General features: G+C 48.1%; 1 protein-coding gene and 1 long non-coding RNA gene across 11 annotated transcripts in view; one reads left to right on the top strand and one right to left on the bottom strand.

The window, feature by feature from the left end:
• Positions 1 to 3,270: 3,270 nt before the first annotated feature.
• LOC128347010 (uncharacterized) lies at positions 3,271 to 25,031 on the bottom strand. Of its 2 annotated transcripts, XR_008317337.1 has the most exons (6): positions 23,650 to 25,031; positions 16,454 to 16,561; positions 4,866 to 5,057; positions 4,629 to 4,722; positions 4,297 to 4,351; positions 3,271 to 3,371 (listed from the first exon to the last, which is right to left on the bottom strand). It is a non-coding gene; the product is annotated as an uncharacterized LOC128347010 (long non-coding RNA). The 2 variants fall into 2 exon arrangements; XR_008317338.1 differs by lacking the exon at positions 4,866 to 5,057.
• The window catches only part of GATA2 (GATA binding protein 2), a 33,917-nt gene continuing 13,362 nt past the window's right edge, over positions 6,109 to 26,663 (top strand). For 2 of the 9 annotated variants that reach the window (XM_053300963.1, XM_053300957.1), the window contains exons 1-3: positions 22,447 to 22,810; positions 23,338 to 23,757; positions 25,001 to 25,615. In XM_053300963.1, the coding sequence (XP_053156938.1) occupies positions 23,529 to 23,757; positions 25,001 to 25,615 (844 nt within the window). In that variant the 5' untranslated portion in view covers positions 22,447 to 22,810; positions 23,338 to 23,528. Of the gene's footprint in view, positions 6,327 to 9,015; positions 9,062 to 10,741; positions 11,071 to 13,041; positions 13,157 to 22,436; positions 22,811 to 23,337; positions 23,758 to 23,784; positions 24,709 to 25,000; positions 25,616 to 26,663 lie in introns of those variants that run through there. The other 7 variants (XM_053300959.1, XM_053300962.1, XM_053300960.1 and 4 more) reach the window with 7 other exon arrangements.

Below are 26,663 nucleotides of genomic sequence, written 5' to 3'. Positions count from 1 at the left end.
GATTTCCACATATGCAAAACACACACTTCCACATTGCTTGGGCAAGCAGGTGATATCTAGGCAGAATCTTAATGTCACAGACTGTATAGCAAAGATACAATTATACCTCTGTAACTGAGGTGTGAGCAGATTCATGTCATGGATGTTCATGAGTTTTCTCAAACATTGCACTTGTCTGCCCACAGTAAATCCTTGAAAACAAAAACAAAAAAAAAACCCCACCACTTCTATTTTGGAAATGTCAGTATCTCTCCAAGACTGACCAGTAGGTAGCGCTCCCCACCTGCAAATCAGACTGAACCCAATTATATGTTCAATATCACTAGAAATCATTGCTGTTGATAGAGATAAATGGGTAATGCACTACCTATGTAACAATAGTGGTTTTTTATTTTAAAAAATGAACTTTTCATCAGCTGCTAATCATGATTTTTTAATGCTTTGCTTTGCATTTTCTGGGGAATAAAACCTCAGGGGAGCCCACTCTTTTGTGGAAAATGAAAGGGCATTACAAAAAATGAATGTACATGGATTCTAAATATTTCAGGTTGTATGACTTTGTGTTTGACCTTAGCAGAAGATGAACTAATCCTGCAATATAATAGACTTTCATAGAGATATGGAAAATGGCTGCTTTTTTATCTCAGTTGCCATGGGAACCATCAGGGAGAAGGCCTAGCTGAGATGCAATAGAAGGTTATTAAATGTGCGCTTGTGTATATTGGAAAAATACAGCTTTTTGTCATCCTGTGTCACTCATAGGTCTTTAATACGTAATGTTTAGGTTATTAATAAACGAACACAGGTCCATTTTTAGAGAGAACAACCCTGAATGTAGCTATAAAAAAATTAGTACAAGTTGAACATTTGCAAAAACTCTTTAATAGGGGCAAGAAGCCTGCCGCTGGCTTTTTTTTTCCCCCCAGTCCTTGCATTTCTGCTCAAGTTCCCCCTGAAGTTTGTATGCCTCCCTGGCTGTAACTAAAGTAAAAAAAAAAAAGATGGGCTGAGCAAGCACCACTGTTTCAAAGAAAGCTCACACCTCACCTTTCTCATTGGGGCAGGATCTAAAATGCCTTTTACATCCGTTTTTGCTTATGTCTGGATTTGCCAGTGGGATTTTCTTTTCCTTTTTAAAACTCACACGCACTTATCCAGCCTTGATGTATTTGTGTTAGTTTGAGCTTTGCTCTGACACAAAAGGGAAATTGCTGAGGGAATATTTATCAACAGCAAGGTTGCATGGTATAGTTTAGGCATTTCCCCCCTTTTCGTTTTGGTAAGTGCCAGATCAAACTAATCAATCTGGAAAGAAAGAACTAGGGTGGTTGCTAAATTGTGAGGAAATTGGCATGAGATTTATCTCTCTGGGAGCCAAAATTGGCACCTTAGCGTTAACCTTTCCCCTAAGAAGGAGACTGTGTCTATGTGGCAAGAACAACAGAGAGGCAATCCCTGGCTTATGAAGTGAAGTTCTGGGCCTCCTCCTTGATAGAGATTTCTTGGTGGGTGATTCAGCTAAATCTTTAAAGGATTGTTTCCCCCTTTGATTTATGGTTTTTTAACCTGGATTGGGGATGTATATTACAGCCTTCAATAGACATCCATACCTTTAGACATACTTACACAAAGGCATGTTCAGTTGAACTGGGTTGGAGAGAACAGTGTGAAAGAACTAGAAAACACAGGGCGTCAGGTGTAAAAACCCATGAATTAGAAGAGCACATCCCGCCCGCCTGCCCCCCTCCACTCCCCTTCCACCAGAGGAAAAGAGCGACGGAAGACACCGGGGAGGGGTTGAAAGGGCAAAGTCTTCTCTGGAGTGTGTGTGAATCTGCACCCCTGGCGTGAACATCGTCGGGGAGAAGTCCTGAAAGGTGACCCAGTAAGGGCGTCTGTCATCCTGGTCTGCTTCTTGCAGGGAGGTGGCGCCGGGATTACTGATGGAAAGCAAACCCCCCAAGAAACCCCAGCAATCTCAGTAGCAAGGGGAGAAAACGAGAGAGAGAGAGAGCCAGTCTTGATTCCCCGGAGCCACCACCTCGCCTCGATGCTCCGCGTGCGCAGTAGAGCGGAGGCCCAAAACATTCCGCGGCACCTGTTGAGCGAGCGGCCCACCTGGGGATCTCCCTCCCAGCAGCAGCAAACTCTCCTTCGCTGCGCGCCTGCCTAACGAGAAGGCGGCTTGGACCGAGCTGGGATCTTACGACTCACAGGCCTGTACAACCCGCCCGAGACCATCCCCGTGAAAGCACTGGAGTCCAAAGGGTTCTTGCTCGGGGCTGCCAGGGAACTGTTAACCCTTCTGCTTCCAGAGTGCTAGGGGGGTATGGGATGGGGGCCCTCTGCCAACTATGAGGCATTGGCAAGCAAGGGGAGAGCCTAGAGAGAGATGCCGAAGAAGGGGGGGGCCGGATCCGGCAGCAGCAGCAGCACCTGGCTAGTTGTGAGAGGTGGATCTTGCCGGGGGTTATAGCAACGCCGTGAGGGGAGGATAGAGCCGGGGCTCACGCCTCACCCTGTCCACACCCTAAATTCACTTTCAGGTGCGCGAACGCTGGCTCCAGCCGCTCCAGAAGTCTATACCAAGCCCCTTCCCAAATCTTTGGCGAAAGACAGACACTTCTTCTCCCAGTGGCCTTGATGCAGATCAGGAGCCAGGCTGTCATTTTCAATTTCAAGACTGAAGGATCAATTCATCCACACACCTGAATTCTCGTTCTTATGTAGCTTTACCAGGCAAGCAACCGCCTCCCTCGGCTATCCAACACTTCCTGGATTCCTATGTACACCCAGGAGCAGTTAGATGTTTCTTGGCGAGATCTCCAGAGATCGACCTCAAGAAGTCTGGGGCAAATATGAAAAGAGCTTATCTTTCCCCTGGAATTCGTTTCCTTGAAGAACTGACTGTGCCCCCCTTACGATCGCACCCCAGATCTGTGATCCATCTTTGCAATTTAAAAATGTCCTGAACGGCTACAGGCTCTGTGTCTTGCTATCATCCCACCAGCGGAGCAAGAGAATGGCAATCAGGGCTGAAACTGTCAGCCCCACACCTCGCGTGTCCACCTCAAGAGTCCATCCAAGCGATCCCCTCAGTCAATGCCACCTGCACGTGTGCACACGATCCTCCGCGCAAGGCGTGCACGCCATTTGAAGAGGCACAATCCATGCATATGATTAGTGAGAAAGCGAGGCGTCCACCCCAATAGATATCCCCTCTTCCCCCCCTTCCTCCCCCTCCTCATTTTCTCCTCCCCCCCCCCTTTTGCCTATCTGCCGATCAAACGCGCGGGGATCTGCTCTGGTAAATGATGCATTAGATGCGGTGGCTGTATTTGTTGTGCGAGTTTTGAAAGGGTCCCGATAATCTGGAAGCGAGAGATAAGGAACAGCATTTATTCAGCAGCACTTTGGAACCAATTTTCAACCCTGTTCAACCCCATTCTCCTGCAGCCTCCAGGAGCCCAGGAGATAAGGATTGGACTATTCATTATCTTCACAAGGAACAAAGATTAGCTAGCAGAGATGAAAAATTACTCCTGGATAGTAATAATAAGGGAGAGAACCTCGGGAACTGTACTGAGCCCGTATTCTCCAAGCTTCTGGGGGTTTCATGTGTGTGTGTGTGTGTGTATGTGTACACACACACACACACACACACACACACACACACACACCTCCCAATACCTGTTTTTTTAAAAAACTGTATTGAAAAGGTTGGGCTGCCTTATCTCTCACACACACACATACACACACCTTTAGCCACTCAGTGTCTATCATATTTTTCAATATGTAGCATATGATTGTTATGCCGAGATGGCGAAGGGGGTGGGTTTTATTTTTCCCCGTCTCCTTTTTCTTTTCAGAATTTAAAGATGACATCTTCAGTAGGAAATCTAACCAGGGCAGCCAGGGAGAGTAAAACATCATTATTCCATAATGGGAGAATGCAGAAAAATGTAGGCGGAGGGGTGGGGGTTGGAAAGTGGGGCTATTGTGGAATTTGGAGAATGGTGGGGGGCGAGTTCTGTACAGATATTTCTGGCCAACTCTGCAGATCTGGCGTCTCTTGAAAACCTCCGAACTCAGTAGAAAGCAGAGAATATTAGACACAGTTCTGATATTTGAACAACAACAACAACCCATGAATGTCTACTACAAGCAAATAGATCTCCACAGACTCTGTAGGTTCAGGTCCGTCTGTGGATTAACAGCACACACCCCCGATATCTACCCCCTTCTCCCCCCTCCACCCCACCCCCGCCCAGGCTTTGCAAATAATTCCATTTATACCAGAGTGTTCAATTGAGAGAATTTTCTGCTCTTTCCTTCCCTCGGATTCCAGTACCTGGAATGGAGAAAAGAGGGAATTTGAAACATACTTGAATAAATCTGGTTATGTATCTCATCTACTAGAATGAAGAGTGATACAGGAGGGTAATTAAACCAGTTACTTTGGCAATGGGCTGCTTCGGACTGATAAGAATTATCTGTAGCATATCAAGGGGCCCTTTCCCCTCCTGAACCATATCACAAAGACAGACAGAAAATGCCAGCAAAATAGGATTCTCCCCCCCCCCTCCTATTCCTCTCGGGTTTTGTTTTGTTTTTTATAACCCACATACCATTATGATGATAATTCTTTTTCCATTGAGCACCCCCACCTTCCTTCCTTTTTTTCAAAAAAATCGTATTTGTGAAGTTTTCCTGTTCGTTATTCTGAGAATAAAAATAATGCAGTTATTTTACTTACAGGGTTCTCCAATTAAAGATAATGGGTGCAATCCAGAGAGAGGTAGATAGACACCCTTCAGTCCCATGGAAATAAAGGGGACTTGACCGGCAAATCGAAACTAACTTACTTGGAAGTAAATCCTATTGAAATCTGTGGGGCTCCCGAATAAATGGGGGGGGGGACACATCTTAACTTTCTCTGGAGTGAGTGCTCTGAGGTGGATGTTCTTGTTTAGTTGCCTTTCTTTTGTCGCATCCCTGGTATGTTTCCCATCCTCATCCTCTTTGCATGGAGAGCCGGGCCTGTCTGATATTCCTGGCTGTGAAATGGGCAAAAACACCTTGTTTTGTGGGCTGTGGCCGGGGATAGGGGGGCGGTAGTGGAGGGGGATGGGTGTAAATGTGGCCCTGTAAATGTGGAGAAATTAAAAACAACAAAGTGGCCGGTCTTTATAGCCCAACAAGAAAATAAAGCGAAGGAACGATGTACCCAACCTTAAAAGCCGAAGCAGTGGCGTCTTTGGCTTGCAAACCTTTCCCAACCTATTAGTTCCGGCTGACTTGCCTAATGGACCGGGAATTTATGAATTTCAAGATCCCCCCCTTTAGCAACAATGGCTGTCGGCTTGGTATCTGCCCTTTTCAACCCCCCATCCACACACGCGAGTCCGCTATAGGGAGATGACAGGCTGAAGTACAGTTAGAAGAAGCTAAGGCAGGAGGGCCGGGGGGCGGGGGGAGGCAAGGTGGTAACACAGGTCCGACTTTGCTTCTGCACCCTAAGGAGGAAATCAATCAATCAATCAATCAATCTATCTATCTATCTATCTATCTATCTATCTATCTATCTATCTATATCTGGCCCAACAAGAAAATATATCTCTGAGGTCTGGAGGTAGAGGCGTTTTGTGGCGTGGGGAGCTGGACTTGGCGACCCTCTCTTTCCCCTCTTCCTTGGGAGGCGGGGGCGCCTTTGTGTTCTCTTTCCTGCGTGGGGCTTGTTGGTAGAATATCAGTTCATTGGAAAATATGAAAGTCAAGTCGCGTAGCCTGTGACAGGGAAGGCAACAAAAGGGTGCAAGCAGCAGACAATGTGATGTGCTTGTACAGATATTGTAATGATGCAAATGAAGGCGAGGGGACGAGCTGCCTTATTATGTACATAAATACACACTGGCTCGCCGTGCCATCTTTGAATGCAGGAGAGGGAGAGGGAGAAGGGGAGGGAGGGAGGGAGGGAGTGAAATCCGCTGCCAGGTTTAAGCAAACTCCCCCCCTGGCAACCCCGCTCGCTTGCCTTGCCTCCTGCCCATTCATCAGCCGCTTCTTGGCCCCTCACGCTCCTCTTTATTCAGATCCTCCGAGGGGAGCGCCGGGGCAGAGGCGAAAGGGTGGTCGCGCTCAGCGAATCCAGATGTGCCAGCTGCAGAGCTGTACTTCTCCAGCCCACAAGGCGTCCTGCGAAGGCAGCACCGATTAAGCAGCCCCCCTCACCCCACCCTGGACAGGGGGAAAAACACACACGCGCGCGAAAGAAAAGGGAGAAGGAGCTCAGGAAGAAGGGAGACAAGAGCCACCTGGGCGAAAAGGTAAGGCTGGACTGCACACCTTTAGAACGAAACTAGGAAATGGGGTTCTGTAGGGTGACGGCACAGGGCGCAGCAGAGCCTTTCAGAGCCCACACTTGAAGCTGAGCTGTGCAGAGGGCTGTGGGCCAGGCGGCTCCCGAGATGCACTCGGCAGGAGGCAGCCGAGCACCTGGAGAGGCACCTGGCGTGGGCGTCGCGGGCTGCTTCTTTGTTTCCCTCCCCCTCGGCCCTGTGCAGTAAAAGAGAGCATTTGGGGGTGCTTCTTCCCACAGCTCCCCCCCCCCCCCGGCGGACGTGTCTTCTTAAAGAGTAGCTAATGTCCAGTGACAACTCAGCAGCTTGGGGTGCCAAAGGGAGAAAGAACGATCTGTCGGGCGGATGGAATAACACAACCCTGCCTGGCCGAGAAGCCTGAGAGTCCAGGTGGGATAGGAAGGATCTTTTCGACGCCTCCTGGTAGGGAAAGTCCAGCGTTAGGGTTTGAAAAACTAAGACCCGAGAAGGTTTCGGACGGGGGAGTTGTCAAGGTTGCTTTAGAATAACAAAGGCCGGTGGTCTAAAGGCAGATACAGAAAAGACTTAACCTACAAACATGTGTGCGGCGAGATATACCTTACTTACCGAGTCAGAGAAAGATGATCGTGGTCATGACTTGAAAGAAAAGTGCGTTAAGAGCCCAATAGAAGAGAGAAAGGTTCAGCAAACTTGCTTTTGGTGTTTGGGAGGAATTTTCTTTACTACAGCAAGAAAATAGTGATTTCAGAGATATTTTTCACTCAGTGGCAATGAGCTTGGATGACCGTCATGTAGGTAATGTTGCAAAGTGTGTGACTGTGTAACTAAAGACAACGAGGAGAGTGCCTTGGTTGTGTAGAGCAGCCTGAAATGAGTTTCAAATGAACAGGGTCTTGAAATCATAGCGGAAAGGTCGCTTCTGTCTTTCAGCTGAAGCGCACTTTCTTGAGGTGTAGTTGTACGTTCCCTTCTAGTAGGAAGAAAACGCCTCCCTCTTCTAGTTAAATGACAGTCTAATTAAAAGACATTTCACTGAGGATTCTGGGGGAAGAAATCAACTCAACTCACACCTTTACGAAGCAAAATGCCTCGGCCAAGAGGTGTGTGCGTGCGCGCGCGCGCGCGCGCGAGGAGACAAATAGCAAAAACAGCCAGAGAGAATAACAAAGCCACTAGGCATTTCAACAACTGGTCTTATGGATTCTAGCAAAAAATTACAAACTCAACCTTCTCCACTTGGGGGAGGAAAAAAATGCATTTCAGCAGAGAGAGAAACGGAAGGGGTTGGAGAAAGAAAGGTTGTAAAGAATGTTCCCAACTCCTGTTCCATCACCCCTTTCATTTCCCCATTGTTCAGAGATTTGTGAATCAAAAGATGCGAGGGGCGTTTGCGGGGTTTTCTGCTCTCTTGGAAACCCCCGCAGCTCCGAAGAGCCCCGGTTTGTTGCTCCTTCTGCACCTGCCTGCCGAGGGAGCCTTTCCCAGTCCCAGTCCCGTGCAGCAGATTTACACAGCTTTGCATGTTTTAAAACTATCCAACTCTAGGCGACAAACTACTCCCCCCCCCCGTTTCTCCCCTCCCTTTCCAGGCCAGCTTTAAAAATAATTCTTTCTTCTCTCACCGTCCGCCCTCCCCCCACCACCCCACGTCCCGCTTCTGTTGTGGGAGATCTGTGAAACCCCCAGTGAATCACTTAGACATGATTTCAATAAGAATTAGTGGGAGGTTTGGAGAGGCATAAGTTTATTCCGCAGGCCAAGGAGAAACTAAAACGAGAGGAATATTTTTATCAAGTGTAATGTTGGAGGCTCTAAAACTTCCATTTCCTCTGAGAAGAATATGAGATATAAGGCATTACACGTATATATAGCTATAGCTATGGGTATCTATATCTCTTTGTGTGTGCGTGTGTGTGTTTTAAACAACAATTTTATTTAAGTACAATACACACTTTCCAAGTTGATATACAAACAAACTATTGAAAATAAATGAACTATAATGTTTAAAAGGCTCACGATAAATACAGGTCAGAATGGCTCGGACTATGTCTCTGCATTCAATAAATAAAGAAGACACTTAAATTGAGCAAAAATGCTCTTTTCCTCCTTTTTCTTTGCCCTTCTTTTCTTTCTTCTAGGGTTCTTTTTTGTGTCTCAGATATATATGACATTGCTAAGCCTCACCAACGTGTCTAGGTTCAAATCAATTACGTAACTATTCATTCATAGAGGGCAATCCTGTAGACGTCCATCTCGCAGAAACTAACAGATATAAGCACACTAATTTATAGTTACTTCTCCCACTGAACCGCTTATGTAATCTAAATAATTCGTGTTGTTAATTAGAATCAATTATAGTTTAAAGATGAAATAACTGGTCGCCAGCGCCTTCCCAAAAGATCGCTGCATTAATTCTGATAAATATTTCTTTGGAGAAAATATGCATCTCTGCAACAAAATGGCAGAATGCTTTTTAGTGTTCAAAACATTCCTGACCTGCCTGAAATTGACAAGTGCTTTTCTTCCCCTGGAGTATTCTGGCAGTCTTACCTCCAGCGGGTTCTCTTGGAGAAAGGAGTGAGAGTTGTTCCATGGAAAGAGTGGGAAACATGATGGAGTTGATTTTCAACGAGATTTTAAAACATCCATTCCAGGCATCATTCCTCCACCTTTTGCAGGAGAGTTGAAGTCAGTCAAGCAATGGAGCCCCACGTTTGGTGGTAATTTGTTAACGATTTCTCAGTCCAAAGTGCTTGCGTCTCACCGCAGTCAAGCAGCTCGTGCTGGGGTGGGGCGGGGGGAGTCATATTTGCAAAGCATGGTTGACAAAGTAAGACTCAGTCTTATTCATACTTACATGGGAGCAAGCTCCACTGCGCACAGTGGGATTTACTCCCAAGAAAACATGCATAGGATTGCGCGGCAAGGATGTTATTTCATTCTGAAACTGGTCTGAAAAGAGCCAGAAACTGGCGAAGCGGCAAAGACCAGACACTTGGTTAAGAGCATGTGGGGCGGGCTGAAGTGTGTGTGGGGGTACTGCTTAAGTGACTGACAAATTGCAGGTTAACCAAATGTATTTACAAGCTGTCAGGTGCATCTGCCGTCCGGATGAGAGAGAGAGAGAAAATAGGTAGGAGTGTATAACAGTGTATTCAGCAAATGAGAAGCAGACTGAAAAAGAGGTGATATCAAACACAAATTAATTGGGTGAAAGAGATGGTGGAAGGCAACCGGGATTTAGAGATGGAGGCGGATTTTACAGTATTTCTTTCTCTTTTATAAGGCTAAGCAGTTGTGACTTATTTTCCAGGCCGTCTTTTGTCTTCCTTTTTAAATCAGGCAGCTTAAATAGAAACTCGTAGTTAAGAGTCAACAGTGTCATTTTATAACCCTATTAACATCCATTCAAAGGCACCGGTAATATTGGGCATATTTCAAAAGTAAAGAAAGCGAGGGACAAAAAAGGAATTCCAACAGAGCACAGAAAAGGCAACCTCTTGGTGTCTAGAAATGCTTTCTGCTAAGAAAAGGTTGCTTTCGGAATGTTTCGGAATTTGGGGAGGAAAGCTGAATGATATAGCGGCGGGGGGTGGTGGCTTGTATGTGCCTTTGACTGTTCAGTTTGCAGTCCGATCCAACTTCGCCTTGCCACGCTGTACAGTGGTTTAGTCTGTTTAGATCTGGATCTGTGCCCGCGCCAGGTCCCTACTTAGGAGTCGGGGGATGGGGGGGGGCGAGAGAAACAGCATGGGGGGACGTGGACTGCTTTTGGAACGTCCTGTCCTTACCCACGATTTTAAATAGGTCTGAAGTCAGTTAAGCTTGAAATATGATCCTGATATGACTGAGTAATTTAATAAAGACTCAGAAATCAGACCACATATTTTTCTAAAAAAAAATATCCCTCAACAACGAATAACCCTTCTTAGAATTGCCGCCATCTAAGGAAAATGCAGACTAACAGGGCAATCCTAAACATGTCTACTCAGAAGTAAATCCAACTGAGTTCTTAGGGACTTTCTCTGTCGTCAATCTGTTCAATGAGCTGCAGGCTGCAATCCTACGCGCACTGGCCCCACTGAAATCAGTGAAATTTACTTCCGAGTAAGCGGGCATAGGAATGGGTCTCACAAAACGAAAGGGGGAAAGTCCAGAATCCGATTGCGGGGGAGGGTACAGAAAGCAGGCATGGGGTGCAGCGTCACCCTATACGATGCCAGCCCGTCACCCGCAGCCGCCTTTCGCCTTCTCCCTTCAGGAGACCCGGTCTTTGGACAGAGGACACTCTTACAAGCCTCCCTCCCTCTACCTGGCGGCAGCAGCAAGCGGACTGTGGGGGCTGCTGCCTGCCAGGACGGCTAACCCGGAAGACGAGAGAGCGAGGAGGGAGGGAGGGGTGTGTGTGTGTGTGTGTGTTTCTGACGCCAGTTGTGCGTGATTCTATTTCTGTACCTGACTTGGCTGCTGGCTTGTTGGAACACTGAGAGGGGGTTGAAGCAGCAGCAGCAGCAGCAGCGGCAGCCGCTGCCTCCTGGCCGTCCGCACAGCAGCCTGCCTCCGGATCAGCCCGTTTCTCTGAGCGGCTGCCACTCCTCCCTCCCCGCAGCAGCGCCCCCCCCCCCGGCACCCAGTCTCTTTCCCTTCTGCCTATGCTGGCTTTGAGGAGCTGTCTCGTGCCGCCGCCGCTGCAGGGAACAGGCGTCCTGGGAGACCGCCATCGGCCACTGTGAGTAGGATCTCTCCCCCTGGCTTCTGCGGCGCAAGGAAGTCCGTCGCTTTTCCAGCGCGGCTACTGCCCGGGTGTCAATCCTCCCCTTTATTAGGGGCTTACTAATTGGCTTCTCCCTCCCTCCCTTTCTCCACCCGCCCTCTCTGCCATCTTCCCTCTGTTGAATGACTAGTTACATATAAGAAAGGTGGGAAAGATGGACGGCTGCAGAGAGCAAGGCGGGGGTCGGGGTGGGAGGAAAGAAGAACTTCTGGGTGCTGCCTGTGAGGTTTGCAGCCAGGCTCAGCAGAGTTTAAACAAAGAGCGAAGGAGACAGGGAGGGCAGCGGTTCAAAGGCTGGATTCGAAGCAGCCGCAGAACCAAGAAAGTTCTCTGTGTGAACTCGGGCTCGCCTTTTCTCGGTTCGGAGGAGAAACGCTGCACAAGAGATGGTAGCTGAACACTAGAGGAGAGAGCGAGCGAGAGAGAGAAATCCTTTGTATTTATTCTGAGGCGATGCGAAAGGGAAGCCTTTTCTTTAAAAAAAAGGATAAAATGGGCTACAAGAGACGATTGCCATGAAACCATACATCTCAAAAGTGTGGGTAGTTGGAGATCTCTCTCTCACACACATCTAGTGGGACAGAAAGCCCCATAAGGCTGAGTCGCGAAAGTTAAGGCGCGTTTATATCAGAATCTACGAGTGACATCATTTCGTTTCCTGGTGTGTATGAAGAGACCATACACATCTCATAGAGGAGGTAGTTATTAAGAAATCGCTAGTCCAGCGAATGCTCTTTAGGATCAGGGCTCGTGGTTACAGAGGCGACTTGTGGATGTGGCTACCTTTCTGTTCTTTAGCTTTTTCTTTTTTTTTACGTCTCTACAATTGAGATAAACGGGGGTGGGGGAGGGGGTTCAGTAGAGAGAGGCAAAATCGAGCGAATGTAAATAAACAGTCTTTGTTATGTATATTCGGTGTAAGTTTCCCCTCTTCTTGTCACAGACACAGGAGCCTGACTACCTTAAAATACATATCTAAATTGTTGCCATTATGTGTATGTATGTTGTGCGGGCACGAATTTGGGTGGTAGCGTCACCTCAGTGGCATAGCATAATAATCTGTCTGAAACAGACAGATTTGGGGTGGGGGAGGGAATATTATAAAGTTAGTAAATATGTATTTATAGCATATTAAAATGAAAAGTCGGATTGGAAACAATCCCAGTCCTGAAAGCAGAGATAAATTATGGAGATCAAAACTTTTGGAACTCCAAAAGCTGGTCTGTGTTATCAGTATGCTCCGTCTTCAAGGGATAAATCTGCAGGAATATCTCGAAATCTACCTGTCTATTGGTGTAAGCAAGACAGTTGACAAGCTCTCACTGAGACGATATATACATTCCGTCTCCACTCCAGCCCACCCCAGCCCTTCTCCCTGTCACAAGCAGACTTCCAAACACACTGACGTAGAAAATTCATCCTCATCTGCCCCCACGATAGGAAAATAGTCTGCAGAGTGTACTAAAACAATCTCCCCACCCCGCGCCCCGCTCTTTTGAATCTGGCATCCCCTGTATATCGCATCCATTGAGGCTCGTAGCAACCTAGTCTGGGCTCCAGGCTTGGTGGGAAACGTTGCGCGCTGCTTCTTTGGCCCTTGCAGAGATTTCCAGGGCTTGGAGCCGGCTGCTGGGCTGGCTGCTGCAGTGCTGCAGTCCGGGACCCCGTCAAGCAGATTCTCCCCAGAGAGGATTTTCATAAAAGTGACAGAATAGTTGTTTAACCAGCCGTGTGAAGCGGGCTGAATGTCGGCCTCGGAAAATTAGCTCAGCTGCTGCGCCCGTGGTCCTTGTGCGCGCTAGTTTATGTTCCGATGAGTGAACTAATTAAATGAGAGGCCCCCAGCGCAGGCTGGAGCACTCACGGAAGCCCTGCTCCTTGGCTTCCAGTCGGTTGCAGTGATGCATTTCATCACAAGCCCACCCCGGGCTGCTCGGAGCAAGGAGTTTACGCAGATCACTCATGGAAGAGCCGGGGAAAGGAGGAAGAGTCCGCACCTAGCCTCGTTACAATTAGACGCGAAGACGACATTTGATCTCTGGTAAATATCAGGGGGATTCTTCTAGATGGTGTAACAATGGCAGGCAGGCGCCCTTTGCTCACTGCACGGTGCAGACAGAATTCGATGGAACCCTCCCCCCCCCACCCCAACCCCACGCCATCCACAAATCGCCTGGTGACTTATGCAGAACCAGCACGGCTTTAAATGGGGGTGAGAGGGATTTTATGAGGCTCGACAGTGTGCTGGATTTTAAAGAAGGATGCGGAGATCTGATCCGGAGGAGCCGGGAAGGAGCAATAACCTCACCACGCAAATAATAAAATCCTCATATTAGCACTGCTGGTGATGAGCATTAATAATAAAGCACAGTCTGAGTCCGACACTCCAAGGAGGTTGTCGGTCGATCTTGTGTCCTAAGTAAAGGACAGCAAAGAGAGGAGCGCGCGGGGGGAGAAAAACGGGGAGAAATAGCTGGGCATGGAGGTGGTTGCTTTGCAAAACAACGGCGTGCTTCCCACCCACCCACCCCCGCCCACAAGGCATGGTTTTTGCAGGGGGGTCGCGAGTTTTAAAGCTGCGGCCGATGTCCTGCGACGTGCGTTTCAAACTGGCGAGGGAGCGAGGGTTGCTGAGCCAGCGGAAAGCCGGCTGGCTCGCGGTAGGGAAGTGGCAGGAGCCGGCTGCAGGGTAACCTGACACGCGGGCTTCAGGGGAGTTTCCTGGGCAGCCTTAGGGTCTCTCGCTCCATAAATCAAGGAGCTTGATTAATCTTTACAATTTGTCTTTTAAAACAAACAAGGGCGAATTATCAGCTCGTTAACTGCGATTTTATCACCTGTCTAAAACAAACAGCTCCCCCCCCCAAAACTCAGCCTTTGCTGAAGGCGGGGAAGGGCAATAATTAAAAAGATAGTATTAATTAATAGCAACTCTGTATGCCGGTATTAACAGAAAGGCGGCGGGTGTATCCAGGGGATGCAACCATGAAAATCGCTCCGTAGTTTGTCATGTCTCAGCGGAGGGTCTCGGTTTGGTTGCTGCGACTTTTTTTGCAATTTTCAGTGGGAAATGCTTGCTCCTGTATTAATTAAAAACATGCTTCTTTGATTTTGTTGTTGTTGTTGTTGTTAAAGGGGGACACTGTCTAAACTGAAAAGACTGGGAAGGGTGAAAGAAAAAGCCTCTAAATCAAAATGCGGTGAATATTTAAACTTTGTTTCTGCCTTGACTCTGGCCACATGCCTTTCTTTTTGTTTTTTGCAGTTGATCCTGGGGAGTAAATAGTTCTGCATGTTCAGAATTATATTAAATATAGGTTTGTTGTGAATATAAAAAATAAAAATTAAATTAAAAGAAGAGAAAATATTTAACCTAAAGAGGAAGCTCGGTCCTCTCCCTAGGCCTGGTGGAGTCTGAAGCTCTCACAACCCGATATTTGCTCCAGCTGCCTGGACACCGAACCGCCCACCCACCCTCTTGTCTTTGTTTGATTTTGGTATGCGAGTTTTCTTCTCAGTATTCCAAGGCGGCAGCCTCACCCAGTAGGTCCCTCTGTCTTGTTCGGTGGCGGAGGAATTTTAGGCTTCTCTTTCCTCCCCCCGATTTTAACTGAGGCCTTCAGTGTTGTTGAGCAGAAGGCAAGACTTCAGTTTTAAAGCCCATCTTTCTTGGTCGCATTAGATCAATCAAACAGTCTAAAACGCTGTTAGAGATAGAGGTGTGTGTGTGTGTGTGTGTTTTTTGGGGGGGCGGATTCTAGGTTTACAGGCTGGATTAGTAAAAGCACCTTTCTTAAAAACAAACCAGAAAGTGACAGGGAAGGCCTGGGAGGAGGATTTAGAAAGCCCGGCAGCAGCAGCTGGGACCAGCCTTATCCTAGCGCGGCGCTGGTGGCGATGGCGTGTGCTACTGTCCCGGGCCAGTTCTGAGCTCCTCTTGTCTTCTTCAGGGCTTGCGTGGGCCTGGTGGGCAAGAGAGGCGCTTCCCGCCCACTCCTGCTGCAAAAAGTCGCCTCCTTTCTTGAGACCTGTGGTGGGGGAGGGATGGTGGTCGACTTGCCTGGTTCTTCTGGCTCGGCTCAACCACCCCACCTCACCGCACAGGGCTTGGGGCAAAGCAGTGCCTGAGCCCGCCCCTTATGCGGCTCCTGTTGGATCCCCTCTGGATCCTCTCTGTCTGCTCGGCTCCCTCTTCGGAGCAAAATTAGGTGGAAGCAGAGGACTCTGGAAGGCATCCGAAAGCAAAGCAGGGAGAAGGAGAAGGAGAAGGAGAAGGAGAAGGAGAAGGAGAAGAAGAGGAGGAGGAGGAGGAAGCGGCGGCATCTCTCTGGATGCCCAAAGAGAGCATCCTCTTAGCTCCAGACGCCCCCCTCCCCTGCATCCGCCTCTCCCCGCCGCAACCACACATGGGTGGGATCCCCACAGACCCACTGCAGACCCGAGGGTGCGGACGGGGTGGCGGGGCTCCGAGAGGGCGCCGGGCTGCATGCAAGCGCCTTCCCGCCGGCCTGGTTTAGAATCTGGAACTGTTTTGTCTGGGTGGGAAGGTGACGGGGAGGCAACGCGGGAGGGAAGATGGGGGGTTGGTGGGCTGCTTGGGGGCACAAGAGGAGCAGAGGGAAGCAGGGCTCCCCGGGCTCCCCCAGAGACCGCTGCTGCTCCGGGGGGAAAGGGTGGCTGAGCAGGGTGGGCGCTCTCTCTCTCTCTCTCTCTTCCTTTTTGGTATTATTAAAAAGTTCATTTCCTGGCGAATTTGGCAGCGGCGGGTGACGTCAGAATCCCGGCGTCTCAGTGACTGGGGCCGCCTAGCTGGGTAGAGGCAGCCTCCTATTGCCCAATTACTGACTGTCAATCCTCCCATCCCCCTCCAGTGGATTTTCTCCCCCTTCCCAATAATAAGGGGGGGGGAGGAGAGGTATATGCCTCTTCCTCTTCCACACACACACAGCTCCCCAGTAAGGATGCTAAATCTAATCATCGTTGCATTTCGCCTCCTACATCCCAGCCCCAAACCCTTTGCCTTAAGGTGAGGGGAAGCGGGGATGGCTGCGTCTGTCCCGGACGACAAAGCGCTCGCTCTCTCTTTCTCTCATATTGTTGTGCTGTCATTTATACCCGCCACCTACCACAAATAGTGATGATGCAACTTGATCGCACACAAACCCCAACGTCTTGCCTTACCCTGTGAAGAGGAATGTCTACTTCCAGCACTCTAGGAACAACACCCTCTGCTCATTATTCACATTCATAATCACAGCTGTGGTGCCTCAGAAGGTGTGTAGGTGCTGTGGCCATACAAATTAGAGCCAACACAAATTCCCTTCCTTTTCAAGCGTACCTTAAAATGTATTTGGAAGACAGGACCACAAATGATTCAGACGATACTTCTGTTGCATCCATGGTATTGATAGGACAGCAAGCTTTCCAGTTGCACAGAATTTTTCCTCTGAAAAGAAAATGAATAAGAGCTCTGTACAGGTCCGAATATAGCACCCTTTTGGTATAATAACATCTTTGCTAACTGAGCAAAGAGGCACCTTTTTAAAGTGGTGATTTTCTTTATTGAGCAGGGGGAGAGAAACTGGCCCTCTCCACCCCCAGCACAGCATCCCTTTAGTGGCTGTTGCTGGTGTCTCTCTCTTACGTTTCTTTTTAGATTTTGAGCCCTTTGGGGACAGGGAGTCATCTTTATTTATTTATTTTTATTTCTCTATGGAAAGTGCTTTGGGAACTTTTGTTGAAAAGTGGTTTATAAATATTATAAATATTATTATTATTATTATTATTATTATTATTATTATTATTATTATTATTATTATAAAAGGTAACATTTGGAAGTCTTGTTTGTCTTCCATCCACACATTAAGCACAGTATTACATGGATAACCCATAACATGGATACTTCTGAAACACACGAAGTCCTCCCTCAATGCTTTCACTAGGCGTTTAAACAAACAGAGCTCAACTCCTCTAGCACCTACGCTCCAGCACCACAATCTATTCAGTTCTGTGGCCTGGATCCCAGGAAGTGTCAGTAGAAGGAAAAACAATAAATGTCTGGGACATAATAATGCAGTGGGTCAATCACAGATACACTTGTGCATTTCCTGCTCCAGTCCCCAAGACTAACATTGAATTCCACTCTTGCGGCTGGAGGGAAGACCTTCTCTTCCACTGAGGCATATATTTATTTGGATGGTTCTTGTATAGAATGGAAGGATTTAAAATAAAATCAGTGCATTATTGTACATCTTGTTTAAAAAAGAGATTAATTTAGTTTTAAAATTTTGCAGGAAGGAAAAATAGAGGCCTGCCCTTAGTTTATATAACTAACACAACCCACATCCACACTTTTAAGAAAAGATTTCCCAGGTCTTTAATTAAGTTAAGCTTTCCTTAAGGCACGGGCAACTAGAGGTGAGACCTTCAAACTGTGTGATAAATTAATTAAGTAGATTAATTTTTTAAAAAGCCTGTTGATTCAAACAGAGTCCACTTATCATCTAAAACAGGCAGCTGGAAATGGTGGTGGAGAAAGAAACGCCCTCCACTGAGGCAAGGAAAGCAGGGTTAGCACCTGGAGAGACTCTGATATCCCAGAGTTATTAGCAAAGGGGTGTTAGGGGCTTGTGTGCGCCCCCTCCAAGTCTTTGCAGGGAAAGAGAACACATTGTGTGTGTGGGTCTTCCCACTAGGCTACCTTGGGGGCTTGTCGTTTAAAAGAGTGGCTAATGCCAAATGACAACTGAGCAGCTCAGCGTGTCAAAGAGAGAAAGATCTGTTGGCCCTTTGAAAAGAACCAGCCTCGCCTGGTCGGCCTGAAGCTTTAGTCCGATCATGGGGGTGTTTTATTTTCATCTCTTCTGGGGGAAACAAAATATGGGGTTGTGATTTAAAACACACAGACACGTAGATTTAACAAGGTTTGCGGAGAAGGGTGACCATTGGCATATCAGGATTGGGTATAATGTCTCCTTTCTGAACAAAGGTTGCAATCCTTTACACACTTACCTGGGATTAAGCCCCACTGGTGAAGCTTAATTCCAGGTAAACCTGCATAAAACTGCGGTGTGCGTGCAGATATCTATCTATCTATCTATCTATCTATCTATCTATCTATCTATCTATCTATCTATCTATCTGTCTATCTATCGAACAGACATAATCTCTCATGTATGAATATGAAGCTATTTCGTGTGCCTGAAGATCAAAGGGCTGTATCAGTTGACTAAAATAATCAGTAGAACAAGAGTCCAGAAGGAGGGGGCGGGGAATGAAATAAACTTGGTATCTTTGAGGAGTATTTTTCCTCCTCCAGGGGTTGGGGGAGGTGCTTTTAGAAATTTTATATATGATATATTTTCAAGGAGACTGAAAATAAGAGATGTGGGATGGTCGTCTTGCAGCATGTATTGTAAATCTTTCTGTGCGTGTGTGTGCGCGCATGATATTGAATATACAAAGATGAAAGTGCCCTGACTTTACGGAGCAGTGCGAGACGAGTTTCTCATTAACAGTATCTTAAAAATATTATGGAAAATGACGCTTCTGTTCCTAAACTGATGCACACTTCTGCATGTCGCTGTTCAAATCGGAGGCAAACACCTCCCCAGTATGGCTACATTGTCCTAGCATTTTCCTGAGGAATCTGAAGAAGTGGGACGGCGGGGGGGGGGGGTTCAGAAAGGCCTCGTACCGTCCATTCAAATGCACTGGTAGCACTGGGCGTGTTTTTAAGAGAAATGGGGGGGGGAGGGGAAAAATTCCAGCCGAGCACAGGAAAGGCAAGCCTCTTGGTGTCAAGGAAGAAGAAGCAGGAAGAAGCAGGAAGGCTGGCTGCTAGGAAGGGTTGCCCTCGGAATTTTATTTTATCTTATTTTGGAGGGAGAAAGCTGATTGACACAGCTATGGGTGAAACGGGCTTGTGTGCCCCTTTCCCTGCCTGCTGTCTCTCTGCAGTCAGATTCAGCATCTCATTGCCACACTGACTACAGCAGTTCTTTGGATCTGGATCTGTGCGCCAGATCCGTACTTAGGCAGACGGGGAAAGCGGGAGAGGGGGAGAGAAACAGCATGGGGAGGAGGAGGAGGAGGAGGAGGAGGAGGAGGACTGAGTTTGCTTTCAGGACGTCCTGTACTTCCCCACGGTTTTAAATCGGCCTGGTCAGTTAAGTTTGAAATCTGATCCTGATATAATTGAGCAATGTAACAAAGAGAAGTGTGTGTGTGTGTGTGTGTGTGTGTGTGTGTGTGTGTGTGTGTATGTATGTGTTTATGTGTAGTCCTTGGAGCACTGACTCCATTGAACTCAGTGAGGTTTACTTCCGAGTAAACTCACACAGGTTAGGGCTGCAGGGAACTGAAGGGCAAAATCCGGAATGTATGTATGAGAAATGGAACAAAAATGTATGCGGTGAAGTGTTCTCTTATGCTATGCCCAACCGTATGTACATCCCTCCGGGTCTACCAGGAGCTTAGGACGGACGACCATGGTACAAGCCTTAGCACGAGTTATGAAGGGCTCCTGGCTGGCTGGCAAGGGTGGCTCTCCAGAGTGGGGAGGGGAGCATGCGCCGCCTCAGAAAAGTAGTTGCCTCCCAGTCGTCTCTCTCCCCCCCCCCCATTTCTGTTTCAGAAATCTAACACGTGGGGCACAGCTCGCCCACGCAGAAATGCACTTTGCCCCTACTGTGGCCCCCTCAGTTTTTTTTCCTGGTGCCGTCACTGTTGGCCGGCTGACTGGCCCTGAGCAACTAACCCGGGGGAGGAAGCGAGGGAGGGAGAGGGAGAGGTCTCTTTCTGATGGTTCGGTCTCTTTACCTGCTTTAGCCACTGAGGGTAGGTTGTCCTGGAAGCAACCTGGTCGTCCTCTTAGCCCACTCTCCTCTCCCACCAGATAGTTTTTGTTATATCGATTAACAGCGGGCACTCCACTCACCCCACCCCAGATCACAGGGGACACGGGTGTGCCTGCCTCAAATGGCCCAACAGAACCCGACCCTAATGTGTATGGGAGGGGGGTTCGCCTCAGCCTTATAGCATCACCTGTCCATCAAATAAAAGAAAGCGAGTTCTAAATCAGGGAATATCTCTTCCAAAGCATGGAAGGAAGGAAGAAGTATGATAAAGTGAGTTTAACAATGCGTGTATCCTAAATCAGAAGTGAAGGATTAAAAACAACTCCAGTCCTTTAAAAAAAATTTTTTTAAGAGAAGATAACTAATGGAGAACAAAACTTTTACAACTCAAAAGGCTTGTCTGTGTTACCAGCATTCTGTGCTTAAGAGATAAATCTGCAAGAATATCTCTGCATCTACCTGTGCACTAGCACAAGAGACTAAAAGCGGGCAGGCCAGGAACGAGGAGTCGGAAAACACGTTAAGAGGAAGAATTCACAGCTACTACACTTGTTACAATTAGATACGAAGGCGGAATATGATCTTTAGTTAATATGGTGTGTGTGTGTGTGTGTGTGTGTGTGTGTGTGTGTGTACTGTGCATCAATAGCAGACGCCCTTGCTCATTTGACGGTTAGAAATAATTCGAGATATCTCCTCCATTCATCCACAATTAAATCGACTTGTGCAAAACAGGGAAGATTAAAAAGGAGAAGGGGAGAGAAAATATTTTATTAGGCTCGTCAATGTGCTGGATTTAAAAGAAGGATTTAAAGATCTGATCCGAAGCAGGAGAGAAAGAGGGTACAGGAGAAACGTCCCCATGCAAATGCTAATAATTAAATCCTAATATTAGCAATGGTAGTGATGGGCATTAAAAACAAAGCACAGACAGATTCTGACTCTCGGGGGGGGGGCGGGGGGAGGAAGACCGCTACCCGTGGATCTTGTGTACACACACACACACACACACACACACACACACACACACACACACACACACAAACTGGTGTGGCCACTAAGTATTTTGTCTTCCGAATCGTGGAATCGATTTGAGTTGTTAACATGTTCTTTTTTAAGGAATGTATGTTTCAAGCTATCATCGTCTGATACTGAAGAATTCTCTTCCTCCATTTTTTGTTTTGGTGAAGTGTGGTAAATGTTGCTGAGGAAGGAGCAAGTTCGCTCCAGCCAGCTATTTTGAACAGGAGGCTTGAAAGCGTCGGTGGCTTCAAAGGAATAAACAAACAAATAAATAATAAAGAGGAACAATAAAGTTTGTTAACAAATAAGAAGTTAGAAATGTATTAAGATTTGGAATAGGATTGGTACAGCGTTTTTATTCCCTGCAAGTGATGAAAAGTATATGCTAATATGAGGCTTTATTGAGGGAGGGTTTATCCCGGGCTTGTAAATGCCATGACCTCCTATACTCCACAGTCATACTAGAAACAGCGAGATATCCCAAACTGGTTGAAGGCAAAATGAGACTACAAGCATCTAGGCAGAATCGATTCTTCATTACATTACAGTTTAACAACAAAAATCTAAGCATCAAATCTGAGAGAATCCAGAGTAATTTCAAAATCCACTTAGAATCATTTCCACATCTAATTGATCAGGGTTTTCGTTTACTTATGCAAAAGCCATTTATTATTTTTGCCCTTCATTAATTAAACTGTTTACAAAACCAGCTGTCTTGGTTCTGTGGGGGGGGGGAATTAGTGTTGCAATCCTGAAGGCATTTACTTCTAAGAAGTCCCATCAACTGGTATGCAGCTGATGTGAAAGTAAATGGACTTAGAACAGCAGTTGCAGCAAACTGAACTAAAAAGACAGTAACCCGCGAAAATGCAGAGGACATACACATTGGGCATACACAATTAAAAACAAAAACAAAAATAATTCCTAGATTTAAATATATTTTAATTTAAATTCTCACACACGTTAACATTCACTTCATTCCTACTGAAAGTGCTTTTCAAGGTCTCTGTGTATGTCTTAGACTCCCATTACAACTTAGGATTCAACTTTGCAAGCAAGCAAATGCAAGCACATTTTGCCCATAATTTAAATGCTGGTTGGCCAGGCTTTCTTGTCCAATACTTTGCATGTCCTGTTTCCTAAAACTTTGCATGCTTTGTATAATCTAGTCCCCATTCTGCCTCTTCGCCCCAAACCAGTCAAGAACTCTCCCCAAATAGGGTAATGCCCCTCGTAGACTCCCAAATCCTTGGTGCTGATAGATAAAGAACCTGGCTACTAATGCGAAATCTTGAGTGGGGAGATGTTAGAAGCTAAGCGTGAGGATCCAAAGCAGAAAAAGAAAAGGAAGGGGGAGGGAGGAAGAGAGTTTGTTGAGGGGGGAGTCTTTCTCTTCGGTGGGTTCAGCGCTTTTTAGCTGTTTGGAGTAAATGAGGGGAATGTGGATTTTCTGGGGCCAATCGCAATGCTAGGCTGGGCGCCGAGCTGCTGATTGGCTGGGCGGAGGTTCTTAGCCTGTGCGTCGCCCCTAGTTCATGTCTACTGAACTGAGTCCAGCTGGCGCCAGAGCTGACATAGGATGCTTTGGGGATGTTACAAAAAAGGCCAGAATAAGTGGAGCTTGCCATCTGAGTAAGAGCTTCCATCCAATCCTCCTCCTCTCTCGCTCTCCTTCGCCTCTCCCTCACTCGCTCTTTTCTGCATTTCCACCCTCCAAACAATCATCCGTCACCCCCCCCCGCCCCGTTTACAACCTCATAAAGAAACTTTTCAAACATTTGGAGTTAGATTCACTCTGCTTGGAAGAGCTCTCTGTAAGTATGTTTGTTAGTTGAGCGGGGAATCGCGGGGGAGGGACGACTGGGTTTATTCCGCTGGAGAAAGTGCTTTCGAATGCTGAGGAGTTTTTTTTAAAGGCTCTCACAACTTTGGGGTTTCTTTATTTCATTTCAGTTTGAGCTTACAAACGAACGCGGATCAAAGAGACTGTCTTACTCTCTTCACTATTACAGATAATTCGAGAAAAGTCGCTGATTGGCAATTGCAGAAAATTTGGTGATACTTTTGTATTAAAAAATAAACAATGTTAAAGAAAATATCTGGGGACAAGTGGAAGGCGTAGAAAAGTGAAGGATTTTGAGGGGAGGGGTGGACAAAAATAGGATTCCCCTTTCTCTTCTCATCGCTATTCTGATTGGTTTTTGTTGTTATTTTGCAAAACTATCTGGTGTTGTGTTATTTATTTCCTTGCAAAACTCTCTCTGCTGCAGCCTGACGTGTGCTATTTGGCGTACATCTGCCAAAGCCCTGCAACGTACTAACCGTCCCTTCCTTCTTACAGGTGGTGATCCCAGGTGTGTGGCAGGAGCCCCTCTCCACAACTTCCCTGTTTAAAAGGGGGACACGGTTACTTTTGTTTCTCTTCCGAGACCAACCTAACTCCTGAGGTCTCCACCATTTAAACACCAAACCAAAGCGGTTTGGGGTTGGAGGGAGGGGTTTAGGGGTGGAGTGGGGGAGAAACCCACAGGCATGGAGGTAGCCACGGACCAGCCTCGCTGGATGGCCCATCACGCCGTACTGAACGGGCAGCACCCGGAGACTCACCACCCGGGACTGGCTCATAACTATATGGAACCAACACAGCTCTTACCTCCGGACGAAGTGGATGTCTTCTTCAACCACCTGGACTCCCAGGGCAACCCCTACTACGCCAACTCGGCCCATGCCAGAGCCAGAGTCTCGTACAGCCAGGCGCACGGTAAACACCCCCCCCCCCACCCACCCCTCTTGCTTTCCTCTTCTGCCCCGGGCTCCTGCCTCTTGCTGATTGTCAGTGGAGAAGGGACTGGGACGTCTGTGGCAAAAGCAGCAGCAGAGAAGGGAGATCGGGGCGGGTTGAATCCTAGAAATAACAGAGTGGTTCTCTTGCGGCGGGTGTGGGGTGGGGGGGCGAGTAGGAAAGGGAAGGGAGATTTCGCGTGCGGGGAGCGAGGGACGTTGTTACTACAGCTCGATAGACCTCGCAGGCACAAGACAGAGGGCCATTTCCCGGATATGAAATCTATGCCACTCTGAAACGCGTTTTATTCTGGGTCAGTGTGCATAAGTGGGGGGAGGGGGTTGGCCCTATTTTATTTTATTTTTTGGAGGGAGAAAACTAGAGAGCATAAAAGTAATTTTCAAAAAGTCTTCTAAACGCCAGACACACTTGCAAGCTCTCTTGTCTTGTTAGGACTCACTCCCAGTAGAGGTGTGCCGGGTCCCTCTGTCGGGGTCGGGGAGAATCCTAGCTCCTTGCCCTCCTGCTTGTGCTCTTCAGGGCGGTGCTTTGCTGCCAAGTCCGAAGGAGTTTCGCGGTTTGATTGTTGGGGTGGTGAGCTGGCCTGGCACACGGCTCCCCTTCATGTGCCCCCCCCCTCATCGGGTCGGGTGACTTCCCTTCCCTAGCCTGCCTGAACACCCAACTCTGCTCCGAAACAGGGGCCCCCGCGTGTGTATATCTGTGTACTTTCCTTCCAAATCCCCGCTGATCTCCAGAACAAGCACTAGATGTCCTTTTTTTGTTTTTTGTGCTGTTGTTGCCGTTCACTGTTGATCCTGCAGCTTTTTCTTTTTTGGTGGGGTGGTTAGACTGTGATGAATCGCCGCCAGTGCTCAAGCTCATGTGAAGGGGCCTGGTTTCGTCCCTTACTACACTTGGACCCTCTGGGTAGTAGTCACGATCCGTGGGGTGAAGAGGCCAGTCACCAGTGCACTTTCCCGGCCCTTGGCAGGCTTGTTGGTAGCTGCTTGGAGTAGGGACTCAAAGCTCCCGGAGGCGCGCGGAGCTTTACTCGATGCTGGGGTCTTGGGGCGGGAGGGCGGGGGGCAGAGGCAGCTCCAAAGCCCGGTCTGCTGCTCTCTTCTTGCGCCGAGGTGGGCTCGCGAATCCGGGGTGGCGGAGGGAGCTGCTGCTGCTGGTTCGGGCCTTTTTCTGACTGACGCCCTTTCCCTGCCCACAGCCCGCCTGGCCGGGAGCCAAATGTGCCGGCCTCACTTGATCCACAGCCCCGGCCTGCCCTGGCTGGACAGCGGCAAGGCGGCCCTCTCGGCCCACCACCACAACCCGTGGACGGTGAACCCTTTCAAGGGGCCCCTGCACCCTTCCGCGGCCGGCGCGCCGCCCGGCGCCATCTCGGTGTACCCAGGCGGCGGCAGCTCGGCGTCCAGCGCGGCCTCCGCCTCGTCGCTCACGCCGGCCTCGCACTCGGGCTCGCACCTCTTCGGCTTCCCGCCCACGCCGCCCAAAGAGGTCTCGCCGGACCCCAACGCCGGCAGCAGCGCCGCCTCGCCCGCCTCAGCCGGCGGCAGCAGCAGGCAAGACGACAAGGAGCCGCTCAAGTACCAGGTGGCCCTGGCCGACGGCATGAAGATGGAGAGCGCCAGCCCGCTGCGCAGCGGCCTCGCCGCCTCCATGGGCGCGCAGCCCTCCACGCACCACCCGATCCCCACCTACCCTTCCTACGTGCCCGCCGCCCATGACTACGGCGGCAGCCTCTTCCACCCGGGCAGCTTCCTCGGAGGGCCCGCCTCCAGCTTCACCCCCAAGCAGAGGAGCAAAGCCAGGTCTTGCTCAGGTAAGATCCTTCGCCGCCGCCCCTTCTGTCTCCGAGCTCTTGAGGAAAGAGATGGTGTCAGAGACGGTCGTATGTGGGGGTGGGGGGACTGCTCTGGAAGCGGGTGCAATCGTTTTGTGTATATCTGCATTTGGGTTTTGAAGAACATTCGTGCCGTCTATGAGAAAAGCATTGGAGGAAAGCGCCTTGTACCCTGGCCTGAAAATTGCTACAGCAATGCACAGTACAGTAACACTACTGTACTACTGATGATGACAGTAAGGGTTTAGGGGGTGTCTTGAGGAACGTGTGCTCAAGGCCCATTCTGAAAGGTAGTGCTCAAGATTTCTGCTTCAACATTCATGAGATAAGATTTCTAAAATAGTGGTGTACTGATAAAAGCTATAAAAGCAGGTAGTAGTAATTGGGATGGCTTGGTGACTGTCTTTCATAATGTCTTCCACTCTAAATTATAAGAACAAAAAGACAAAAACGGCTCTGGATTGATAAATTAATTAGTTAAGTTAAAATAGTTGTCTTAAAAAGAAGATTAATGAATGCTGAAGTTCTGATCCTATATTCACATCATCCACACCTAATTTATTCAGACTAAACTCACCACTTCTTTGGATCTGTGACTGCAGTAATAATTAAGACAGATGTCTCATGCAAGAACATACATTGAAAGCTGGCATAACTGTTGCTCTGTGTGTGTGAAACCTCCTCAAGCATCCTGATCCATGTGTATGAAAGGCTAGTTAAGCTGGCAACCTTAGGCACACTTATTGGGGAGTAAGCCCCATTCAGCATAGTGGAATTTACTTCTGAGTAAACATGCACTGACTTATGTTGTGAACATGTTAAGGAGTACATGAATAATCCGGATTCAGTGATGTGCAGTGCATGTTCACTTGGAAGAAGGTCACCCTGTGCTTAGTGAAGCTTACTCCCAGGAAAGTGTGCATGGGATTGCAGACTCTGAGTGTCATAGGGATACTTTTGGAAAATGACTTCCTCAGGCCTGGCCGGATTCATGCTGCTGAGTTTCAATGAGAAAGTGTAATCAAAG

This window comes from Hemicordylus capensis, chromosome 2 (assembly GCF_027244095.1).
Source record: "Hemicordylus capensis ecotype Gifberg chromosome 2, rHemCap1.1.pri, whole genome shotgun sequence".
Taxonomy (NCBI): domain Eukaryota; kingdom Metazoa; phylum Chordata; class Lepidosauria; order Squamata; family Cordylidae; genus Hemicordylus; species Hemicordylus capensis.
The sequence above is the reverse complement of the archived record's forward strand: the minus strand, read 5'-3'. Positions and strand labels throughout refer to the sequence as shown.